This window comes from Bufo bufo, chromosome 11, assembly GCF_905171765.1.
Source record: "Bufo bufo chromosome 11, aBufBuf1.1, whole genome shotgun sequence".
In the NCBI taxonomy this organism is placed as follows: Eukaryota; Metazoa; Chordata; class Amphibia; order Anura; family Bufonidae; genus Bufo; species Bufo bufo.
This window is the reverse complement of record NC_053399.1, coordinates 8090153-8114778: the sequence shown is the minus strand read 5'-3', so window position 1 is coordinate 8114778 and position 24626 is coordinate 8090153. Positions and strand designations below refer to the sequence as shown.

General features: G+C 43.0%; 2 protein-coding genes across 2 annotated transcripts in view; one reads left to right on the top strand and one right to left on the bottom strand.

The window, feature by feature from the left end:
• Positions 1 to 20610, bottom strand: part of LOC120982402 (cholesterol 24-hydroxylase-like) — a 53702-nt gene extending 33092 nt beyond the window's left edge. Inside the window, exon 1 of the mRNA XM_040412522.1 lies at positions 20440 to 20610. The gene's annotated coding sequence lies outside the window, so the exon portion shown is untranslated. The remainder of the gene's footprint in view (positions 1 to 20439) is intronic.
• Positions 16909 to 18959, top strand: ARF6 (ADP ribosylation factor 6). The gene has a single exon (XM_040412524.1). The coding sequence runs from the start codon at positions 17505 to 17507 to the stop codon at positions 18030 to 18032; it is 528 nt and encodes a 175-aa protein (XP_040268458.1). The 5' UTR covers positions 16909 to 17504; the 3' UTR covers positions 18033 to 18959.
• Positions 20611 to 24626: the final 4016 nt, after the last annotated feature.

The following is a 24626-nucleotide window of genomic DNA, read 5'->3' as shown; positions in this document are numbered from 1 at the left end:
CTGAAAAAAGTGCAATTGCTCAGCAGCAGAATGGTATCAGGGTGCTGGGTGCTGTGCTGGCAATAATAATATGCAAAAACTTGAGGTTTTGGAGGGAAAAACAGCTATCTGTTCAAATAAGAAACAAGTACCGTATGTAGTTTTCTTGACGGTAACTGGCTTTGTAGAGCAGAACAGCAAGAATAAACAGGTGTATTATTAAGCACTTTGGACCTATACTGCCCTTGTTACACTAGAAGAGATGTCAGCTTGTGGTTTGTTATTCTGTCTAAGATCATTTTCTGCCAGACACTATTCTCCTCCCCCACCACCAATATAACGATGCAGGAAAGGTCAACGTAAGATTTGATTACTGTGTTTTTGAGTTACAAAATGTACTTTCAGAAAATACATTTCTCTACTGTAAAACGTACCTTGCAAGCTTGTTATGCGATTATTTCCCTCCCCCACACACACTAACAATATAACGATGCAATAAAGGCAGTAATATTTCTGTCTGTTGTGTAATTTGCATTTAATTTCACTTTTCTAAAAATTGCGTTATTGCTATAAAATGCTTTTGCTATAATAAAACCATTTAATAATGTGATATTGATCAGCAGCAAAATGATATTGGGGTGCTGTACTAGCAATAATAGTAGGTAGAAACTGGAAATTTGGGGGACAAAAACAACTCTCTCAGTTCAAATGGAAAAAATGAATAAATTAACATGAAATATGATAGGAGACCGTACGGAGAGTATAAGGATGGAATGCATGTTAGAAGGTAAATAGAGATGAGTAAGTGCAGGACACTGCATGCCCTTTTCTTATCAGTGACTGACCTTTGCAGGTAAAGTTGACCTCTGACATTGATTCTCTTCCATAATGTGCAGATTTTTACAGTTTTAGAGAGCAAATTAAAATGTATTGGTGGATTGTGATGTGACCTTGGTCCATTAGATTTGGCATTTTCCATTTTTACGTTTAGGTTTTTTACTCCCTGCATTCCTGGAGCCATAACTTTTTTCATTCACATACAGGTGAAACTCGAAAAATTAGAATATCGTGCAAAAGTCCATTTATTTCAGTAATGCAAATTAAAATTAATTGCATTAATGCAGCTTAAAATTAGAGTTTTGTGAAAAGGTTCAATATTCTCGGCTCAAAGTGTCACCCTCTAGTCAGCTAATTAATCCATACCCCCTGAGCAAAGGGGACCTGAGATTGTGACTTTGGGGTTTTCATAAGCTGTAAGCCATAATTATCCAAATTATACCAAATAAAGGCTTGAAATATCTCGCTTTGCATATAATGAGTCTCATATATTAGTTTCATCTTTCAAGTTGCATTACTGAAATAAATGAACTTTGCATGATATTCTAATTTTTCAAGTTTCACCTGTAGCTGAATTAGGACTTGTTTTTTGCAAGTTGCACTTTTTAATGTTACCATTTAATATTGCAAATGATGTAGTGGGAAAGCCGAAAAGAAATTCCAAATGGGGTAAAACTGTATAAAACTCAATAAAAGCACTTTCTCACATTTCTATGTATATTCACTATTAGTATATTGCAAGTTCTCACCTGTCTCTAATGTTCAAAGAACCATTGGTGTTCTGGTGCAGGTAATTTTCTTGTTCCCTCAAAAGTGCTGATGTTAAATCACTTGCTCTTCTTGCTTCCCCTCTCCTGCATGCGCCGCTCTGGCCGGTAGCTGGCGTGCGCGCGGGGAAGCCGGCAAAAGTTAGTCCGAGAACGTTCCCGCAGGACGTCACACTTGTAAGTACGGATACCTCCAAGGGTAAAAAAAAAACATCCAACACGTTTCGGAATACATTCGTCAGGGATAGGTAAGTATCTTAGTCCTCCTGGTTAAATAGGCATCCCGTTCCCATGACAACTCTTGCATATTTCAATGAGAATTAACCATTTACCTGCCTCACTTTATTTGTTATTCCAACCATCTTTCCAACATTCAGTTTTAAGGTTCTTTGCAACAGCTCCTTATGAATGAGTTCTTCATTACCGGAAAGCAAATAATTATTATTGGAAAGCAAATAATTCAATTTCTTCATTTAAGCCTCTGGGTGCCAGGCTATTAACCCTATAGATCCACCTACTTTCACACAGTGACATTTGTTTTATATAGTCACCACCCCTCACCTCCATTTTTACTTTCTCGATCCCTCCAAATGATGAGCCTAGAAATTGTCCTTCATGGTATTCAATGTAGTGACGTGATAGGGGATGGCCATTATATTTTTTCTGTATGTTTTTTATATGTTCTCTTAATTCTTATTTTTAGAGCCCTTTTTGTTTGCCCTACATATATTATCTCACAGGGGCATTTTATATAATATACTACCCCTTTTATATTGCATGTAATATAATCCTCAATTTTATGCAGGTCTGGGCCATCCCTAATTTCTGTAATAAAACTTTTATTCTTCACTAGTCTGCATTTATTACTCATTTTACAGGGAAAAAAGCCTTTTTTATTATTTTTATTTTCATTTTTTGATGTTTGACTTGGCCCTAAAGAGGGGGCTACTAAACTAGCCAGATTACATGCTTTTTTTAAAGTGAAAATTGGATGTATAGTTATTTTTTCCCTTATGATTTTATCCTGTTGGAGGACATCCCAATGTCGTTTGAAGGCCCCTTCTTTTTCACTATATTGTGTTATGATTGGTACTCTAATGGTTCCTCCGTCTTCTTTATGTACTGCTTTTATCTCATGTGTTTTATTCTGCAGTAGAATGTCACGGTTCATTGTCTTTATTTCTTCTTTTATGGGCTCTAATTTGTTAATTTCATATCCCTTTTCCTCAAAGGTTCGCACCCAGGACGCCCTGAGGGTATATCACTAGTTCCTCCCACCTCCCCATATACAGGTTAGTGAAGCTATTTATATTAATAACCAAAATCCCAGAATCCCAATGTTTTATTATCTCCCAAAAATACATAAATGTAAAATTAATCCACCGGGGAGACCAATAATATCAGGGATTGGGGGTCTTTCCTCTAATCTATCAAAATATGTAGATGTATTTCTACAAGACTATGTACAGAAACTTCCAGCGTATCTGAAAGATACAAAACATATCCTACAACTATTAAGTGATATAGAATGGCAGGATGACTACATTCTAGGGACCCTTGTCGTCACTTCTTTATATACTATAATAGAAAACAAGAAAAGGAGAAAAGCTACGGAATTTTTCCTGGAAAAAGAAAATCGGATGCCTAAAGAACAGATACATTTCCTAGGGGAATGTATTACGTTTATTTTAACCCACAATTATTTAAAATATAAAAATGAGTTTTATCTTTAGACGTGGGGGACTGCGATGGGGACTAGGTTCGCACCGAGTTTGGCTAACCTGTATATGGGGAGGTGGGAGGAACTAGTGATATACCCTCAGGGCGTCCTGGGTGCGAACCTGCTCCTCTGGAAAAGATTTATCTACGATGTTGTTTTTATTTGGAAAGGGGACAAGGCCTCACTGACACAATTTTTAACTAATAAAAATAAAAATGACTTTTATTTGCACTTTACTCCAAATTGGAGTCACCAAGAAATACACTTTTTAGATCTCACTATTTTTATTAAGGATGGCCAGATTCAAACTAAAACCTATCATAAACCCACTGACACTAATAGCTTTATTTCATTAAATAGCTGTCATTTACCAATATGGCTGACAAATATTCCTCGCAGTCATTAGACTGCGGAGAAATTGTAGTACAACTGAATAGTTTGAAGAGGAAGCAAATAAATTACACAAGAATTTTGAGGAAAGGGGATATGAAATTAACAAATTAGAGCCCATAAAAGAAGAAATAAAGACAATGAACCGTGACATGCTACTGCAGAATAAAACACATGAGATAAAAGCAGAACATAAAGAGGACGGAGGAACCATTAGAGTACCAATTATAACACAATATAGTGAAAAAAAGGTGCCTTCAAACGAATTGTCAAACGACATTGGGATGTCTTCAAACAGGATAAAATCATAGGGGAAAAAATAACTACACATCCAATTTTCACTTTTTTTTAAAAAGCACGTAATCTGGCTAGTTTAGTAGCCCCCTCTATAGGGCCAAGTCAAACATCAAAAAATGAAAATAAAAATAATAAAAAAGGCTTTTTCCCCAGCAAAATGTGTAATAACTGCAGACTAGTGAAGAATAAAAGTTTTATTACAGAAATTAGGGATGCACCAGACCTGCATAAAATTGAGGATTTTATTACATGCAATGCAAAAGGGGGAGTACATTATATAAAATGTTCGTATGGAGGGCGAACAAAAAGGGCTCTAAAAATAAGAATAAGAGAACATATAAAAAACATGCAGAAAAAATATAATGGCCATCCCCTATCACGTCACTACATTGAATACCATGAAGGACAACTTCTAGGCTCATCATTTGGAGGGATCGAGAAAGTGAAAATGGAGGTGAGGGGTGGTGACTATATAAAACAAATGTCACGGTGTGAAAGTAGGTGGATCTATAGGGTTAATAGCCTGGCACCCAGAGGCTTAAATGAAGAAATTGAATTATTTGCTTTCCAATAATAATTATTTGCTTTCCGGTAATGAAGAATTCATTCAAAAGGAGCTGTTGCAAAGAACCTTAAAACTGAATGTTGGAAAGATGGTGGGAGTAACAAATAAAGTGAGGCAGGTAAATGGTTAATCCTCATTGAAATATGCAAGAGTTGTCATGGGAACGGGACGCCTATTTAACCAGGAGGACTAAGATACTTACCTATCCCTGACGAAGGAATACATGTATTCCAAAATATACTAGTTTTGACTTTATACACAGATAGAAGAAAGTGTCTTTATCAGCGCGGGAACCCAACTAACCTTTGATTATCTGTATTTTTATACTGTTGTAAGTCTGGGCAGGAGACTCTATTTGGAGAACCAGCAGCGACTCCCCTGATTGATATCAGGGAAGAAAGACACAGAAAATAGCGGCAGCGCAGGTGTACATTTACTATTATCATATTTTTTATATTTATGTCTACGTGCAGTGTGGGGCTGATTTTTGCGAGGCAATATTTTGTTTTTAGTGATACCATTTTGGAGTGTTTATAACCTTTTGATAATTTTTCAATGACATTTTTTGTGGGGAGGTGAAGTGACAAAAAAACTGAATATCAGCTTTTTTTTTTTTTTTTTTATTTAACGCAGTTCACCATACAGGATAAATATAGGGGTGATTTGAATTTTTCTATATTAATATTTGTAAAAAAAATAATAATAATATATATATATATATATATATATATTATTTTATCATTCAAAACGTTTATTTTTCCAGAAAAAGTATTGACAAGGTTACAAGGTAAATACAAGATTCTTACTGGTGAGTGTAGAATACATAAGGCAACAATAGTTTTTCAATACAATTGGGAGCCTATCCCAATAACAATAATAACCGCAAAAGAGGAATAGTACCAAAAAAAAATAATAAAAAAAAATAAAAAAATTCAACAATTACAAGGGACGAAAAAACAAGACATGGACAAGAGAGAGAGAAACTACAAGGGAGAAAGGAGGGGAGGAAAGGAGGGAACCCTATACGAACACTTGCTGCAGACACGCTTCCCGGAATTCGTCAGAAGTGCGAAACAGCTCCCAGGGACTCCATACTTTAGTAAAACGAGCAACATCTGGAGGGGTAACACAGATCAGGTCCTCCATTCTTTGGTGGAGAGCAATTTCCTCAAACCACTCCTTGAGTACAGGGGGGGAAGATGACTTCCAATGACGAGGGATGACCGTTCTAGCGGCTTGAAGCATATATTTCAGGAGGGAGGCTTTGTAGGCTGGGATAGTCAGGTCAAATATGGACAGTAAGAGGGATTCAGGCGTATTGGGAATAGGAATCCCTGTCACGCTCCGCGTGACTTTATGCACTGAGTCCCAAAAAGGTCGCAGGAGGGGGCATTGCCACCAGACATGAAGCATGGTGCCTTCTTCCGACAGACATCTCCAACAGTTATTGGAAACAGTCGGGAACCATTTATGTAGGAGAGCAGGAACTCTGTACCATCTAGACAGGACCTTATAATTTGTCTCCTGCGCCCTTGTGGGAATCAGCGCCTTATGAGTCAGGAGGAAGGCTCTCCTCCACTGAGAAGGGGTGAGCTGCACATCCAAGTCACGTTCCCAGGCTGAACAGAAAGGGGGGAGTTGGGTAGAGTGTTGGAGGGTGAGTAGGTTGTAGATGGTGGAAATATCCCTGAACACTGCCGAAGGGGCCAGACACATTTGTTCGAATGACGTTAGGGATCTAGACAGAGCGTGGGTTTTGCGCATGGACGAGTAAAAGTGTTGGAGCTGGAGATATTGAAAAGTGTGACCGGGGCGAGTAGTAGAAGGCTCTATTAGCTGATTAAGAGGTTTCAACGAGGACCCATGTAGGACATGACAGAATCGGAGAGGGCGCAAGCTCGTGCCTGTCAGGAAAGAACGGGCGGAGCTGCCAGGTGGAAAATTAGGATGATCTGTAATTGGGGTTAAAGGGCCCTTGACGTCAATAAGAGAAAGGCTGCTGTGTATGGAGGCAAGTGTTGCAAGGGTGTGGGTAGTCGTGAAGGAGGGGCTAGGGGCAGAGACACTAGATGACCCAATAACCCAAGGGAGAACCAAGAGCGAGGTAGGGGAAGAACCCCGCGCCATATGCACCCATTGCTTTGCTGAGTCCACTCTCAGCAAGTCCAGAAGTCTGGCGTACGCCGTTGAGTAATAGTATAATCTACAATCCGGCAGACCTACTCCCCCTGACTCCTTGGGCTGAGTTAAAATATCATACTTCGTCCGCGGCTTGCCCGGGGCCCACACGAACCGCGTAAAGCAGCGTCTCAACTGTATCCAAAAGGGTGCCGGTATTCGGATAGGGATGGTCTGCAGGAGGTAGAGTAATTTAGGCAGCAAGTTCATTTTCAATATATTGACCCTGCCAAACCAAGAGAAATCTCGGCGATATTAGGAGTCCAGGTCCGCCTGGAACCGCCGAAGAAGCGGAGAAAAGTTTATCTGAAAGAGCTGAGAGAGGTCCGCCGATAATTTTATGCCCAGATATTTTATACCGGTAGATGGCCAAGCGAAAGAGAACGAGGATTTAAGGGAGGAGACTAGGTCCTGAGGTAAAGAGATATTAAGGGCTTCGGACTTGGACGCGTTTATTTTAAAGTTCGACCATTCACCGAATGTAGCAAGTTCGCGGAGCAAGGACGGGAGTGAAATACGCGGATTGGTTATGTATAACAAAAGGTCATCCGCAAAGGCCGCGCATTTATGCTCTACGTCACCTATCCGTACCCCAGTAATATCCGGATTAGCGCGGATAGAGGTGAGGAGATGCTCCATAACCAATACATAAAGGAGGGGGGATAGCGGACAGCCTTGACGCGTGCCATTGCGGATGAGGATATATATATATTATTTTAAAAACTTTTTTAGATATTAATATTTGTAAAAAAAATTATATATTAATATTTTTAAAGACTTTTTTTATATATGAATATATATTTTTTTTAAATCTACTTTTTTCAGCCACCTATAGGGTTTGACTATGCACTACATTGTGAGCCCCATTCATATTTTTTTTCTTATGGAGCCCTTTCACCTGCAGGCCTCCATAGGAACTACAGCTCAAATACAATGGGCTTCTTCAGAGAGACCCAGAGTATTAGGCCTCATGCACACAACCGTATGTATTTTGCATCTGCAACATATGGATGACGTGTGATTTCCACGTCTGTATGTCTGTTACACAAAAGATAGAACATGTTCTATTCCTGGCCGCCAGAGGACAGGCCATCAGTAGGGAATGCTTTACCACAAACCTTCACCAGCGTATTAAACGCTTCCTTCAGACCCTTTATAACCAGCACAAAATATGTAGTATATACATCAGGGATTTAGATATGGGGGGGTCGGGGCCAAGAGAGGTGACATCTAGACATTCTGCCAAGATATTAAAGTACAGGCCAAGGCTTTAAGGCTTTGGACGTACGAGGCAGATCCTTTTCAGTGCGGATTCGGCTACAAATCCTTGGCAATTACACAAACAATCTGTGACAAAATTTTCTTGTGTTACACACAGATGTTGTCACAGATTCACAGCTGATCTCACCCGACTGCATTGCAAGGAGTGAAGTCGGTGGTGAAAATCAGCAGCTTTACTACAAAAGAGTGAGCACGCTCTGATCTTTATGCAGAATTTTTCCGCTTTATGAGGGTTTCTGAAAACCCAATCCACTTGTATTGTGCTGTAAATACCTGCACATTTGCAGTGTGGGATTCACCATGTGTATGCTTACCCCGAGACTATGACAAATATAAAAAAAAAAATCTTTTTTTTAACTTGTTTTTATTAAATTTTCAGGAAAAAAAAACACAAATAGGCACAGAAGTGGTAATGTACAGGTACATGGGATGCATAAGGCTACTTTCACACTGGCGTTTTGGCTTTCCGTTTGTGAGATCTATTCAGGGCTCAGTGGTCCAAAACGGATCAGTTTTGCCCTAATGCATTCTGAATGGATAAGGATCCGCTCAGAAAGCATCAGTTCGCCTCCGATCCGTCTCCATTCCGCTCTGGAGGCGGACACCAAAACGCTGCCTGCAACTGAGCCAAACGGATCCGTCCTGGCACACAATGTAAGTCAATGTTACTGATCATACAAACGGATCCGTCCTGGCACACAATGTAAGTCAATGTTACTGATCATACAAACGGATCCGTCCTGGCACACAATGTAAGTCAATGTTACTGATCATACAAACGGATCCGTCCTGGCACACAATGTAAGTCAATGTTACTGATCATACAAACGGATCCGTCCTGGCACACAATGTAAGTCAATGTTACTGATCATACAAACGGATCCGTTCATGACGGATGCATGCGGTTGCATTATTGTAACGGATCAGTTTTTGCAGATCCATGACGGATCCGTCCAAAACGCGAGTCTGAAAGTAGCCTGATATATGTGTCATAAACATATACATTTAGCAGTTGGTCCAAATCTTTTTGATCATTCTAAGCGATATGTGCCTAGACTCTATAGAGGAGAAAATATAATCCTTAAGAGAATAAACAAAAAAAAAAGACAAATGTAATATTATTATTATACTAGACATTAAGCCCGTTACAATAACGGCGCTAGAACAGTAGTGCATAAACATTAGTAGGAACAGTCTATATTAAATGGCAAGGGAACTTGACCACACTGACTGGTGGCCGAGACTGGTGGCTGTGGCTGAGACTGCTGGCACTGACTGGTGGCTGTGGCTGAGATTGCTGGCACTGACTGGTGGCTGTGGCTGAGATTGCTGGCTGTGGCTTGTGGCTGAGACTGCTGACACTCACTGGTGGCTGCGGCTGAGATTGCTGGCTGTGGCTTGTGGCTGAGACTGCTGACACTCACTGGTGGCTGCGGCTGAGATTGCTGGCTGTGGCTTGTGGCTGAGACTGCTGGCACTGAGTGCTGGCTGTGGCTGAAACTGCTGACTGCGGCTGGTGGCTGAAACTGCTGGCACTGACTGGTGGCTATGACTGCTGGCTGCGGCTTGTGGCTGAGACTGCTGACACTGACTGGTGGCACTGACTGATGGTTGAGATGGCTGGCACTGTGACTGGTGGCTGTATGACTGGCACTGACTGCTGGTGCTGAGACTGCTGGTAGCGACCGGTGGGTCAGACTGCTGACAGCGGCCCCTCTCTATATGGCTGATAGTGCTGTCACTGACGAACAGAAATGGCGGCTGGGACTAACGAACAGACATGGTGGCGCTCCGACCTGCTTGCCGTCATGCAGGTGTGGGCAGTGCAGGCAGCATGTGGAGCACCGTGTCCTGATTGGTTGGCGGCGCGCTGGTGTGAGCGGTGCGGGGGGCGTGTTATTATTAGGGTTATTCCTGCAGTATAGAAATCTTTTGCTAGAGGTAGTTGTGCATTGTGTGTGTGTATATATATATATATATATTACTCTTTTTATGGGGCAAGGTAACCAAAAAATGGCTGATCTGGCACAGTTTTTATTATTATTATTTTTTATAATGTTCACCTGACAGAGTAGATAATGTGATATTTTTATAGAGCAGGTCGTAACGATGCAGCAATACCTAAAAAATCTATTTTTTTTTTATTTTGGATTTACACAATAAAACTTTTTTTGAAAAAAATCATGTTTTTGTGTTTCCATTTTCTGAAAGCCATACATTATATATATTTTTTGAGGCGATTGTCTTAGGTAGGGTCTAATTTTCTGCGAGAGGAGATGATGGTTTGATTGGTACCATTTTGGGGCACATATGAATTTTTGATCGCTTGGTATTACACTTTTTGTGATGTAAGGTGATAAAAAATGTTTTTTTAGAACATTTTTTATTTTATCTTTTTACAACATTAACCAGACGGGTTGGATTACATACTATTTTTATAGAGCAGGTCGTAACGGACACAGCTATGCCTAATATATGCATTTTATTATTTTAGTTTACACAATAAAAGCATTTTTGAGAAAAAAATCATATTTTTGTGTTTCCATTTTCTGAAAGCCATATATTTTTTTTTTCTTGGGCGATTGTCTAAGGTAGGGTCTCATTTTTTGTGGGATGAGGTGACGGTTTGATTGGTACCATTATGGGGCACATATTACTTTTTGATTGCTTGGTATTACACTTTTTGTGATGTAAGGTGATAAAAAATATAGATTTTTTTGGGCACTTTTTTTTATGGTGTTCATCAGATCGGTTGGATCACATGCTATTTGTAGCAGGTCGTTGTAGCAGGTCATTTGTAGCGACCTGCTGTAGCAGGTCGTTGCGGACATGACGATACCTAATATGTGCATTTTTTTTACTTTATTTTATTCAATAAACTAGTACATGGATTGCAGGATAAAACTTACCAGGAAAGATTAAAGGACCTTAACATGTATAGCTTGGAAGAAAGACGAGGCAGAGGGGAGATGAGAGAAACTTTTAAATACATAAAGGGAATCAACAAGGTAAAAGAGGAGAGAATATTTAAAAGAAGAAAAACTGCTACAAGAGGACATAGTTTTAAATTAGAGGGACAAAGGTTTAAAAGTAATATAAGGAAGTATTACTTTACTGAGAGAGTAGTGGATGCATGGAATAGCCTTCCTGCAGAAGTGGTAGCTGCAAATACAGTGAAGGAGTTTAAGCATGCATGGGATAGGCATAAGGCCATCCTTCATATAAGATAGGGACGGGGGCTATCCATAGTACTCAGTATATTGGGCAGACTAGATGGGCCAAATGGTTCTTATCTGCCGACACATTCTATGTTTCTATGTTTCTATGTTTAATAAAAGCATGTTTGAAAAAAAATAGTTTTTGTGTCATTTTCTGAAAGCCATATTTTTATTATTTTTTGAACGATTGGCTTATGTACGGGCTGATTTTTTGTGGGATGAGGTCACAATTTAATTGGTGCTAATTTTGGATACATATGACATTTTTGATCACTTTTTATACCATTTTTTGGGAAGTGCGGGGGCAAAATTGCAATTCCATCATACAGTATTTTTTTTTTTTATAGTGTTCACCATGCGGTAAAAGTAACATGATCCTTTTATAGATCAGGTCCTTACGGACACGGCGATACCTAACATGTTTATTATTATATTTTTACCAATTATGTGTGGATATAGGAAGGTTTTCTTCTTATTTTTTTTTTACATTTTTTTTTACATTTTTTGGACCCTGACCCACTTGGGTTTTGAAGATCCACTGGGTCGGATGGCTTACAATACACTGCAGTACACTTTATAGTGTACTGCAGTGTATTGAACTCACACTAACGGTCCATTCACACGTCCGCAGAATGGGTCCGCATCCGTTCCGCAAATTCATTCTCTATGGGCAGGAATGGATGCGGACAGCACACAGTGTGTTGTCTGCATCCGCATTTCCGGAGCACGCCCCCGATCATCCGGTCCGCGGCTCTGGAAAAAAATAGAACATGTCCTATTCTTGTCCGCAATTCCGGACAAGAATAGGCAGTTCTATAGGGGTGTCGGTCGGGTGTATTGCAGATCCGTAATACACTATGAACGTGTATATGGACCCTAAGGCCTCTTGCACACGAACGTTTTTTTTTACGTTCCGTTTTTTGCGTTCCGTATACGGTCTGTATACGGAACCATTCATTTCAATGGGTCCGCAAAAAAAACGGAATGTACTTCTTATGCATTCCATTTCCGTATTTCCGTTCCGTTCAAAGATAGAACATTTCCTATTATTGTCCGCATAACAGACAAAGATAGTACTATTGTATCAGGGGCCAGCTGTTCTGTTCCGCAAAAAACGGAAATCACATGGACGTCATCCATATTTTTTGCGGATTCGTTTTTTGCGGACCGCAAAATACTGAAAAAGCCATACGGTAGTGTGCAATAGGCCTAAGCCTGATCAGGCTCCTGTCTTTAGCAGGAGCCTGATCAGGCTTAGATATACCACAGCAAGCCAGATGCCTGTGAAGGTGTACGGTTGCCATGGTAACCATTGGGACGCTGCCACAGCGCAGCGGCCTGATGGGGGAGAGAGCGAACCCCCTCAGTTTACCCTTCAAGCATCGGGCCGCTGTCGGCCTGTTTTAAGCAGAGTGTAAGCTGGACATTACAGTTAACACTCTGCCCGCTGCCGCTCTGCATCTTGAAAGGGGGGGGCAGGGGTGTTGTGTGCGGGGGGCATTAACCCTTCAAGCATCGGGCCGCTGCCAGAGCAGTGGCCCAATGATTATCCCCTTCCAGACAGCGGTCCCTAAGGACCGCGGCATAGAGGTTAAACAGCCGACATCGGTGCCACCGATGTCGGCCATTTCAAGCAGAGTGTTAGCTGGACATTACAGCTAACACTGCCCACTACCGCTGCAGGGAAACTTGTGAGTAGCGTTGTGTCCTGATTGGACGCCGCGCATGCCCAGTGCAAAACTGGTGACTTACACGCGGACACAGCGCACAGGCACAGGGATTTTATTATTATAGATAATGCTTGGAGCACTTTTGAGTAGAATACTTGTAAATCGCATCCATGACCATTGACTCTATACACATCTCTTAGTTATTAATAATAAATAATACATTTTATATAGCGCTAACATATTCCGCAGTGCTTTACAAACCTTGCCATGCTTCATGTCAGTATAATCCAAAATGAAATTTGTAAAAAATTTATCTATGAAACCATTATATAAAACAACACTGTAGAACTTTTTCCTGCAAACTGCAATTCCCCTCGCTGCCATCAGATGGCGGTCTCTTGCAACACAAAACTGCAATCTATAAATACGTTTCCGAATCTGAATTTTCCGGTTTGCACAGCTGCCCCTGCCATGAGTCCTTCCGAAACCGCCCGGTGGGGTTATACCGCTCCTCCTGAGCTCCCCATGGACGGCGTGTGGAATTTGAAATCCAGAAAACACTATCAGCTCCGACATGCATACGGGGTCACAACTATTCTCCTAATCTAATCATTCACCAGGGAGTCTGCTTAGCAGGTCTGAGGCCGATTTTAGGCCTTCAGGACTGCCCAAGGTTTCAGGGTATGCTTCCGCGTTGCGTCAACGCTGCAGATTTGCTTGTGTCTAATCTGCAGCGTTGTATGGTAGCGGTGAATTATCTTGTCCTGTACCAGAATCCACTGCTATATCGATATATGATGTGGATATCTGCCACGGATTTCATCCTTTCATCTGCAGTAAATCGTGGTGTTTCTGCAGGTAAATCTGCAGCAAAATCCCTAGATAAGTGCTGCCCAGGTTATCATAGATCAGGTATGGAGAGGAGGACGATGTAACATGGAGACTTCACTGATGGCTTTGGTGTGACTAATCCGACGCCGTGATACGAAGGCTGGTAAATGTCTGGGTCGGGGCGCCAATAAAACTGCCTAATTAGGTGCAGAGGGGATTAGATGGCGAGCTGAAAAAAAGCCCCCTATATGTAACAATCAGAGCAGGTATCCGAGGATCTGTCAGGAGCCTCCATTGCAGATTCCGTCAAAAATACCGGACAAATTAGCGCAGCACGCTGCTATATCTTGTCCAGTAAAAGGTCAGGTTTTTCTAATGGAAACCAGATCCCATTAAGTCCGTGCAGACCGTCCGGTGATTTTATCATTTGATGGAAACGCCGTACTTTGTTTGGCTCCTATAAAACAGCAACACGGCGAAGTGTTGCATGTAAGGTTGTCAACCAGAATTTTTCATTTTCCTGGACAATTTATCCAAAAATCACGGACAACCAATATTTTAAATGATAAAGATGAAGAGTAATCCAAGTCTATATCTCTGAGATAAGAACTCATTACCAGCATTTAGCGCTCACGCACACAAGCGTATTTTTGGTTCGCATCCAATCCGCATTTTTTGCGGGTCAGATGCGGACCTATTCATTTCAATAGGGCTACAAAAGATGCGCGTGTGCCGTCCGCATCCGTATGCCTGCTGACCCACAAAAAAGTAGAACATGTCCTGTACGTGTCTGTTTTACGCACAAGGATAGGACAGTTCTATAGAGGCCAGGACGTTCCCTTCAGCAAAATGCAGAACACGTGTTTTGCAAACCGCAATTTGCAGAACGCAAAACAGGCAACGGTCGTGTGTACGAGCCCTTACTGTGAGCTGTAAAATGCTAATTACTACCAAAATAATCTAGTCAAGTGCCACCAGCCTCAAAAAAGTTCCTGGACAAGTCTATTTTTTTTCACAGGAAAAAAAGTTGTCTATTTTTACGGACTGTCCAGAAATTTGTAAAAGTGGAAAAGTCATGTGCGAATTGCAACCTGCAACAGAATCCATCAGGTCTGGATGAAATCTTACAATGTACCGGCATATCGCGGGTGCAATGCGTGATGCGAACGCATTGCGACCGCACGGAATCTGGACCCATTCGTTTCAATGGGTATGTGAACATGAGCGCTGTTTTTCACGCATCACTTGTGCGTTGCGTGAAAATCGCAGCCTGTTCTATATTCTGCGTTTTTCACTCAGCCCTGGCCCCATACAAGTGAATGGGGCTGCGTGAAAAACGCATCGCATCCGCAAGCAAGTGCGGATGCAATGTGTTTTTCACTGATGGTTGCTAAGAGATGTTGTTTGCAAACATTCCGTTTTTTATCACGCGCTTGAAAAACGCATCAATGCGCATTTCACCAGCGCAATAAAAACTGAACTGAATGCAATCGCAGACAAAACTGACCGCAATTGCTTGCGAAATGGTGCGAGTTTTCCTGAACGCACCCGGATCTAATCCGGATCGTTCGTGTGCAAGGGGCCTTAGGGCACCACATAAGGCGGTCCGCAGGGCGAAATCTGCGGGAACAAAATCCACACCAAACACTGGATTTCAGTGCAGATTGGCCTCTGATTTCACCCTCTCCATTGCAAAGGGTGAAATCTGTGACAGAAATACGCTCAGTACGTTGACGGGATGCACATATGCAATCCACACTTTATTCCTTTGGGGGGGAAAAAACTTTCCTGTGTGGTAGACAAGTCAGTTTAAATTGTTTTTTTGGGGTTCACTGCCATCAATAACAATGCAGCCCTCTCAGACGAGTCGTTGGGGTCTGCCAGAGCTCACTGGTATCTGTCTGACCACAGATCTGGCATCGCGTTTAGCACGGTAAAAAGAAGCCATGACGCTCATGTGAAAAGAGCTCTGGAATCAGAAAATATCTTGGGGGCTGATGACCTATGGGAACATTTTATATGACTTTTTTTTTATTTGAATTTCCCTCAGAATTGTGTGAGAAACATTGGTTTTCTAATCAAGTCACAATTTGTGTATTTAGCCAAAATGGCGGCCCCTATCCAATCCTCTTACGGTAACCCACTGCTAAGAATCACTTCAGTCTGAGATTTCTGGACATCGCTAACAATAAGAGATGCCATTTTACTTGTCCTGTTATATCAGTGATTAATTTAACATTTTTACTCAGAATTAACACTTGGAGCTGAAGGTAAGTGGCCAATTTTATTTAATTTCTCTTTATTTGCTGTACGGTTGAATACACCCGATTATCCGCTGTGAGGAGAGGCTGACTCATTTTCAGTAAAGGGATTACTGTCCCCCTGTTTTCTTCAGCACATTTTCATCACTCATTTCTGTGAGCTTTGGAAGACATTTACATTCACTGTGACTGACATTAGACTCTTTCTGTTCTATGTTTTATACTTTGGGTTATAACTTATAACCGCTCTATGCCACTAACACAAGGTGTTTTTGCTAATGGGTCGCATCAGAATTCTGAGGTAACACAGCACTTCCCGCCCAAAGTTGAAGTGACTTTCTCAGGCGCGCGCGTTTATTTTGAATCCAGCACGTCCCGCCCCGCCTCAGACGCGCCGCCGTCACGTGACCTCCCTCCCTCGTTTGAAGCCTGGGCGTGTCGCCTCGACGACTGCGCCTGCGTCTAAGGCAGCCTCTGCCGGGCAACAGCGCAGGCGCCAGTGGGCGGAGCCGGCACCGGCTCATTCGAGTGACTCGGAAGCGGCCCCTCCTAGCCAGTGGCGGCCGCCGGGATTCAGGCCCCTCCTTTTACCCGCCGCCCGTCCTCCTCCACCTCGTCAGTCCAGCACCGGAAGCTAGTGACTGGCGATATCCGGCCGGAGTGAGAGCGCTGAGGGACCGGCCTGCTCGTCCCGGGCACCTTCTCATGTGGTAACTGCCCTCCCCAGAGCGGTGCTGTAAGTCTCAGCATTACCTCAGTGCCCGCCTAACGGACTGTCCGGTGTGGTGAGACCGAGGAAACTTGGGACTGAGGCGGCGCAGAGGGATATCCTGACTTTCCAGGACCCCCAACCTGACAGAGGGGTAACCAGAGGTCTCCAGCACCCTCACCTCACACAAGGGTCCGACACCATTCAGGACTGTGCCTCACCCTCTGGAATCGAGGACCTCACCCAGGGCACCCAACATATTCTGGGACATCCAGGGTTCACTCACAAATCTGTGTGACTGGGACCATCTGCAAGGGGCACCCAGCACCCTCTAAGCCCCAGGATCTCAAACAGGGGGCACCCTCTAAGCCCCAGAATCTCCTACAAGGGGCACCCTCTTGGACTCTGCACCTTTACCAGAGGGCATTTACCTTTTTTTTTGATTTCCTTAAAGGGTTAATTACGAACCCAACCCTGATCCCCCTCTAGAAGCTGCTGTTGCTGAGCCTTCTGTGCCCACCACCCGATCCAGAGTCCATCCAGACAAGTGACCTTCTTTACCTCCGGGACGATCTGCCCGGCACCCCTGGTATATCTGCCTGTGATAATGGACTTTTTGGGCTGCAGAACATAACATCTGGGACTTGTACCTCTAATAAAGCAGAAGGACCGCGCACCTTGTGTTTTATTCTTGGCGCGGACACATCTTTTCCGGAGGACACTTGACAATCCAAGGATCTTGTGCCGATATCGGATACACCCAGTTCCTTATTTCCATACAGCCGTATTTAATGCTCCACCATGGGCAAGGTGCTTTCCAAGATTTTCGGCAACAAGGAGATGCGGATTCTGATGCTGGGACTGGACGCGGCCGGTAAAACCACCATTCTGTACAAACTAAAGCTGGGCCAGTCGGTCACCACCATCCCCACCGTGGGGTTCAACGTGGAGACGGTCACTTACAAGAATGTTAAATTCAACGTGTGGGATGTTGGAGGCCAGGACAAGATCCGACCTCTATGGAGGCACTATTACACCGGGACCCAAGGGCTCATCTTCGTGGTGGATTGCGCCGACCGGGACCGCATTGACGAGGCTAGACAGGAACTTCATCGTATTATTAATGACAGGGAAATGAGGGACGCCATCATCCTAATATTTGCCAATAAGCAAGACCTCCCGGATGCCATGAAACCACACGAGATCCAGGAGAAACTTGGCTTGACCCGGATCAGGGATAGAAATTGGTATGTGCAGCCGTCCTGTGCGACCAGCGGGGACGGTCTCTACGAAGGACTCACGTGGTTAACCTCCAACTACAAATCCTAATGACTAGTAGAAGATCTATTACAGTTTTACGATATTGCTTCTCCGAAGAGTATATTGGAAGAAAGTGATGTCCCGGGATTATGCTGATCTAAGCGATCATCACCTTAAATTACAAAGAATGGGCTGGAATATGTTATATATGAATATATACCTTTTTTTTTTTTCCCCTCTCCTTGCTTTGCTTTAGGTTTCCGACCTCCCAAAATTTTCCAAATATGAAATTAAACGTGACTTCAAAAATCGAGCTGCAAAGAAGTGGGAAATTTCTTCTCCGCTGAGCCCCAAAGTTGAGGGTTAAACGTGAAATTCTCTGCTCTTTCCTTTCTCCATTTTATGTTGTCGTTTCTGCATTCATACACAGGGTATGTCGCTAGGTTTCTCTCCACTAGTAAACTTTACAAATTCTTCTTTAAAAATCACCCAGCGTTTTTGTCTTTTCTACCGAGACAATTATTATTATTATTATTTTTTATAGTTCTGCTAGCTAGCATTTAACAAATTACCTCCTAAATTGTTTTTCTTGAAAATATATCCTCAAATATTTAATTAACACTTAAGTGATTATGAGACCTGCAAAATCGGTTGCTGATTATCGGCGGAAAATTAAGTATTTAGTGTTAAATTTGCGGTGATGAAATGCAGGTGTTGGTGATGAGAATGTCACGACGCATGCATGAGTAAGCCGAATGCAAAAAAATTCTTCTAATTGATTTTGAGCAAGACCTAGCAGGAAGACTGTGGCGTTGACAAGTATCGGCGTACGACGTCTCCTTTACCTATTGTGTACTTCAATCGACAAAATGTCTGGGTTTTGTACATAGAGCTCCATTCACATGTAGCAATACTTTCAAATTATGCAAAGCACAAGTTTGTAATTCAATGCAAATTGCAAAGCTTTCTTAGACGCTTGATAATCAGCCTCCTGCCTGATTTCTGTGTTATAAGGTACTTTACTCCAAAGCGTCTGAATCTATATGCATTTATTAATAAATACACATATTATTTCTCTACCTCCTTAGTGTACAGTACACTTCTTTCCATGTCCGAGTCATGTATGGTGGGAACAGCACAGGTGTTAGAAGTCCTCAACGTGGACATTTCGATAGTTGCCTTAACAATATCGGCCTGTGTAAAAGGGCCTGAGCTCATGAGAAATCATACAGAAAAAGGTATGGGCCCATATCTGTGCCAAAAATCTGTTTAAAAAGTGGCAATTTAGGGCATAGGTAGTCAACCTCCGGCACTCCAGCTGTTGTGAAACTAAAGGTTGATTTAGATGGGCCGACTAAGCGTTCCTTCCCGACGGAGACCGCGCATTTCCACGTAGCGATCTCCTTCACTGTAGAGCGATCCCTCGTCCTCATACAGAATCAAGTCTTCTCTGCACAGATGTGCTACTCAGAAGCCATGATCGGTGGTGCCTGCGCAAGCGATAGGAACACTCGTTAATTGGGTGATTGGTGGCACATTTAGACAGCAAGATCGGGTCGTTTCTGATAATCCAGACTATTATTGGTGCGTCTAAATGCACCCTAAAATTCCCACCATGCATAGTTGCTCTTCTCTTTTAAGAACTCTCATAGAAATGATTGGAGCATGCTGGGAATTGTAGTTTCACAACAGGTGGAGTACCGGAGGCTGCTGATCCCCCGATCTAGGGTCTTTACAGATTGTTGTCTCTGACACGTTAGTAGGTCTGGGCCACAGAGTTACCACTGATCGAGGTTATTCTGGTGTCCAGGACTCATCGTCTTGATTCTGTATTTAGCGCCTTTTACTTTATTGCAGGTATCTTTATTGCATGTTCCTTTAACCCCATCCTCTCACTATTAAATCATACCATGTTTCTGTGCCGCACTATAACGTGAACGTCACTGTAATGGCTGAAAAAGTTCTGTATGTCATAATGAGGGCTAACTGGCAAAAAAGCAAAACTTGATGCACTTGCTTAAGGGTACATCCACATGTTCAAGATTTTTATGCAGTTTTTTAATACAAAACTAGGAGTGGATAAAAACAAAAAAGCGGAGTAATCGTACCTAATGTCTCCTCCTGATAATGGCTTCAATAACTGCATAAAAAACCTGCCTGTGTGGCCATACTTTGAAGCTTTATATGGAGAGGATCGGCCGTAAATGCGATGGTCCCTATTCAATGTGCATTTGTCACCAGCACTCCTCCCCGTGTAAAAGATGTGATCAGTCAGCAAACAAGCGTTTGCTGGTTCGTCAGGTGATCGTCAGGATGTTGACACGGGACAGTGATCATGAACATATGTTAGTAGGAATGGTTTTTTTCACCCGATCATTGGCCGATGTAACAGGTCCCTTAATGGGGTTTTCCAGTAATAATAATATTTGATGTCATTCCTCCAGCCTGCCTCCTGAAAAAGAAGATTCATACTTACCTGCTCCACGCCGCTCTGTTCCTCCGCTATCTCCATCTTCCGGTCCCCACACGGTTTACTTCCGGCCATTGGTATGGTCAAATGCACCGCCCCAGTCATGACGTGCTGCATGTGGACACATCACTGCTGAAGCCAGTCATTGGCTGGAGCGGTGCATGTGACCATGTCCATGGAAAATAGAGACAGCGGAGGATCGGAGCGGTGTGGAGCAGGTATGAATCTTCTTCAGGAGGCAGGCTGTTTCCTGCATTGCATAAAATATAATTATTGCCGGAAAACCCTTTTTAAGGTTAACCCCTGTGAAATTTCATTGCTGCAGCTTTTCTTTGTACTTAGGTAATGGTGAGGACATCCATAGACCTTTAGAGGGTTCACCATTTTGGGAGGTTCCTACTTGTTGGAAGAGGCCTTTGACCCTAATCTAATTGCAAAGTATCTCTTTGGTGGTACCCCCAACAATCATCTGTAATTGATGGGGAAACCTGGCAGTGGGTGTTTAAATTGTCTTTTGCGCCCCTACAGGAGAAATAAAGTATTACACCATGTCCATTCACATGAGTGGGTAATAGCGAGAGACGCTCTTTATAATCCTCTCTGCCCAAGAGATGAGGATTCCGAACAGCGGACCCCCTTTTATTAACTCTGAGTTCATTAATGGGGTATACGGAAATGGGTTTTCTGAACTGGACAATCATTTCACAGCCAGGACTCGAGACAAGTTCTTGATTACCATTTATAAGCCAGGTTGGATGATGTGAGCCGGTGGACAAGGAACTGCCAGCTGTGGAAAAGCAATGGTAAAAACTGTGCATGCGCTAATTTCAGGTGAAACTTTATAAAACATCATAGGCCGATATGTTTTTTGGGGGATGTAGACTGCGCTAGAAACCCCTCGAATATCTAGGACTTGCAGTTTAGCTGCTCTGGTCCTGTATAACAAGGAGCTGCGCTTGTATTGAGTCTCTTAGTGCGGAGATATAACGTCTTGCTTTGTCTTATTCGGGCCGGTGACCTCTCTGCGTGTCTCCCACCCTCCTGCTTGGTCTTATTGATCGGTCTTGTGTGAATTCTCAAGCTGCATGGATCAGTTTGCCTATGAACATCCTGACCCGAGATTGCTGCATGAATGGAGGAGGGCGAGGACTTTTTTTTGTTCCTATGTACAGTTCGTCACGCGTGACAATTCTGACTCCCTAATACCTCTGATGCTGAGAGCTGCTGTCAGGGCCGAGCTGTCACACCCTCCTAATGTCAGTCTCGGAGAGGCCTCTGTAGTTTCCTGCTGAACTAGATGACTAATAAGAGGAGCTGCACACGCCGGTCACATTACAGACTCTGCATTTGGTTCTGCTTGAACCTTAATTCTTCTTAATCCAGAAGGGAAGATGACTGCCCTCGTGGGCAAACTTTAATGTTAAGGCTTTTTTTTTTTTAAGTGATTTTGCTTAATGCTGTTAATGCATATTTTAATTGAGAACTAGAAACTATACGTACTATTCTGTACGTTCATGAGACCAAGGCCTCCTATGCTCACATAGAATTTGAATCCCAAGAGACTGTATGGATAGTTTAGGGCAGGGTGGATTTAATTTAAATCAAACTGATTTAAATCACTAGTCGGTAAGGCTTGATTTAAATCCTAGTTTTCTACATAAAGACTAATTCCTGCTGGTATAAAACTTATAATATGCAAGTAGATGAAGATTTTTAGAATAACAACTTTTCATACTAGTTTGATTAGGTTGATTCTGTATTCATAGGTTTGTAGACGTTAGGATTAAGGTCTTTTTCTCAACTCTGTTCATGTTATAACATTTTTGCTGTGAAGAAGAGGCATGTGATCTCTGCTGAGTCAAATTCAGTTTTGAGAACTGCAAAAGTAAACCAAGCATCTGTGATAATAATCTTGACCAAGCATCTGACCAATAATCTTGCAAAAACCTCTGGAAGAGACATTGTGAACAGTGATGGCCAGTTCGCATTGTTCGCCCGCGAACACATGCGGGCTGCCATCTTTTTTCACAAGTCCGGGGATGCACAGGTAAGCCCTTACCTGTGCGAGAGCCGGTCTGAAATCAAATGCGGTCAGCGGGAGCAGGCAGTTCCAGGAACAGCCCGATGAAGGCCCCCGGCGGCTGTTCTCGGAACTGCCTGCTCCCGCTGACCGCATTAGATTTCAGACCGGCTCGTGCACAGGCACAGGTAAGAACTTACCTGTGCATCGCCGGACTTGTGAAAAAAGATGGCAGCCCGCATGTGTTCGTGGGCGAACAATGCGAACTGGCTATCTCTGATTGGTAAATAAATTTCATTAATCCATTCACAAACAAATTAAACATATACAGCCTTATTCTACATGATTAAAAAACGAATCTTCATTTCATGATGGTAATATATTTTCCTCAAAAAGCATTTTATATAAAAAAAAAATCAGATTTAAAAAAAAAAAAAATCTTTTTTTTTTTTTTTTTTTTTTTTTTTTTTTAAATCATAGATTTTTATCCACCCTGGTTTAGGGTACAATCCCAAGAAGACTGTATGTATAGTTTAGTTAGACCTGCTTGTGTTGGAGCTCAAATCCCGCAGCTCTAGCTGGCAGATGCTTAGACCTCCAGCTTGTGCAGCTGATTGGTCCCTGTCTGATACCTGCATGCTAATTCATGAACCTGCACTAAACGGGTCCCTGTACGAGCATCTCGGGGCCAGTTCAGTGCTAGCCTGCTGATCGGGACGCACAGTTACTGTCATACAAGTCATTCCTCATCTGAACTGCCATCTTTTACTAGCAGCTGCATTTATTTAGACATGCTGATATGTAGTTACTTTACCCCCAAGTGTCTCTGGTGCTTATAAGCAAAGTAAAAGCAGAGCAGAGAGTTAAAGGGGTTGTCTCATCTGAGACACTGTGGGCATATGGGCATATCACTAGGATATGCACCCATTGTCTGATAGGTGTGGGTCCCGCAACTGGGACCCGCACCTATATCGAGAACTGAGCGGGCCAAAGTGATGGCTGGAGGACTCTGGTCTGGCCATGTCCAAGCGCTCTGCCCATAGAAGTGAATAGTAGCGCACAGCGCGTGACCGGCCACCGTTCCCATTCACTTCTATGGGCCTGACAGAAATAGCCAAGCCAGTGCTCCGCTATTTTTGGGGGCCCCATACAAATGAATGGAGGGTGGCTGCTAGGGCTGCAGCTAACGATTATTTGTCGATAATTTCATCGATTAATCGGGAAAACCGCCAAAATTACAAAATAAAAGGAGTTTATATGATTTTACTTGAAAAATTATGTTCAAAGGCCATATTAAAACAAATTGTGTATGACACTGTTATGGGGGATCAGTGGATGACACACTGTTATGGGGGATCTGTGGATGACACACTGTTATGGGGAGGGGGATCTGTGGGTGGCGCAGTTATGGGGAGGGGGATCTGTGGGTGGCGCAGTTATGGGAGGGGGATCTGTGGATGGCGCAGTTATGGGGAGGGGGATCTGTGGATGGCGCAGTTATGGTGTCATGGTCTTACCTGCTTGCTGCTCTCCTTCGTTTGACATGTGCTGGCGGCCATCTTGGGTCCTGGGTTTCTTGTAGCCTTCCACCCTGCGGCTCCTCCTTCCCCTGGGAGGAGCTGGATGCCTAGCTCATATATATAGGAGGTCTGTGGCTTCAGTTCCTTGCTTGGTCCTCTTGTGTTCACATGCTTCTAAGACTGCTGCTGCTTCTGGTTCCTGATCCTGGCTTCGTCTGACTACCCTGCTGGTTCCTGATCCTGGCTTCGTCTGACTACCCTGCTGGTTCCTGATCCTGGCTTCGTCTGACTACCCTGCTGGTTCCTGATCCTGGCTTCGTCTGACTACTCTTCTGGTTCCTGACCTCTGGCTTCGCAAAGACTCTGCTCGGTTTCACCATCCATTTGGACTTTTGCTTTACAGCTTTATTTTCAATAAAGCCTTCTTATTTTCATTTATCTCTTGTTGTACGTCTGGTTCATGGTTCCGTGACATTAGGACCAAGCCATGAATTCTGACGGTACAGGGCCATCCTCGCTACCCACGCTGGTTGCCAGACTTGATCAGCAGGATCACCTGTTGGGTCGGTTCGCTGTGGCGTTGCAAACCCTGCTTGAACGCACGGCTCATTTCGCTCCCGTTGCCGATGGGTCGGTTGTCGCTCCTGGGCTCG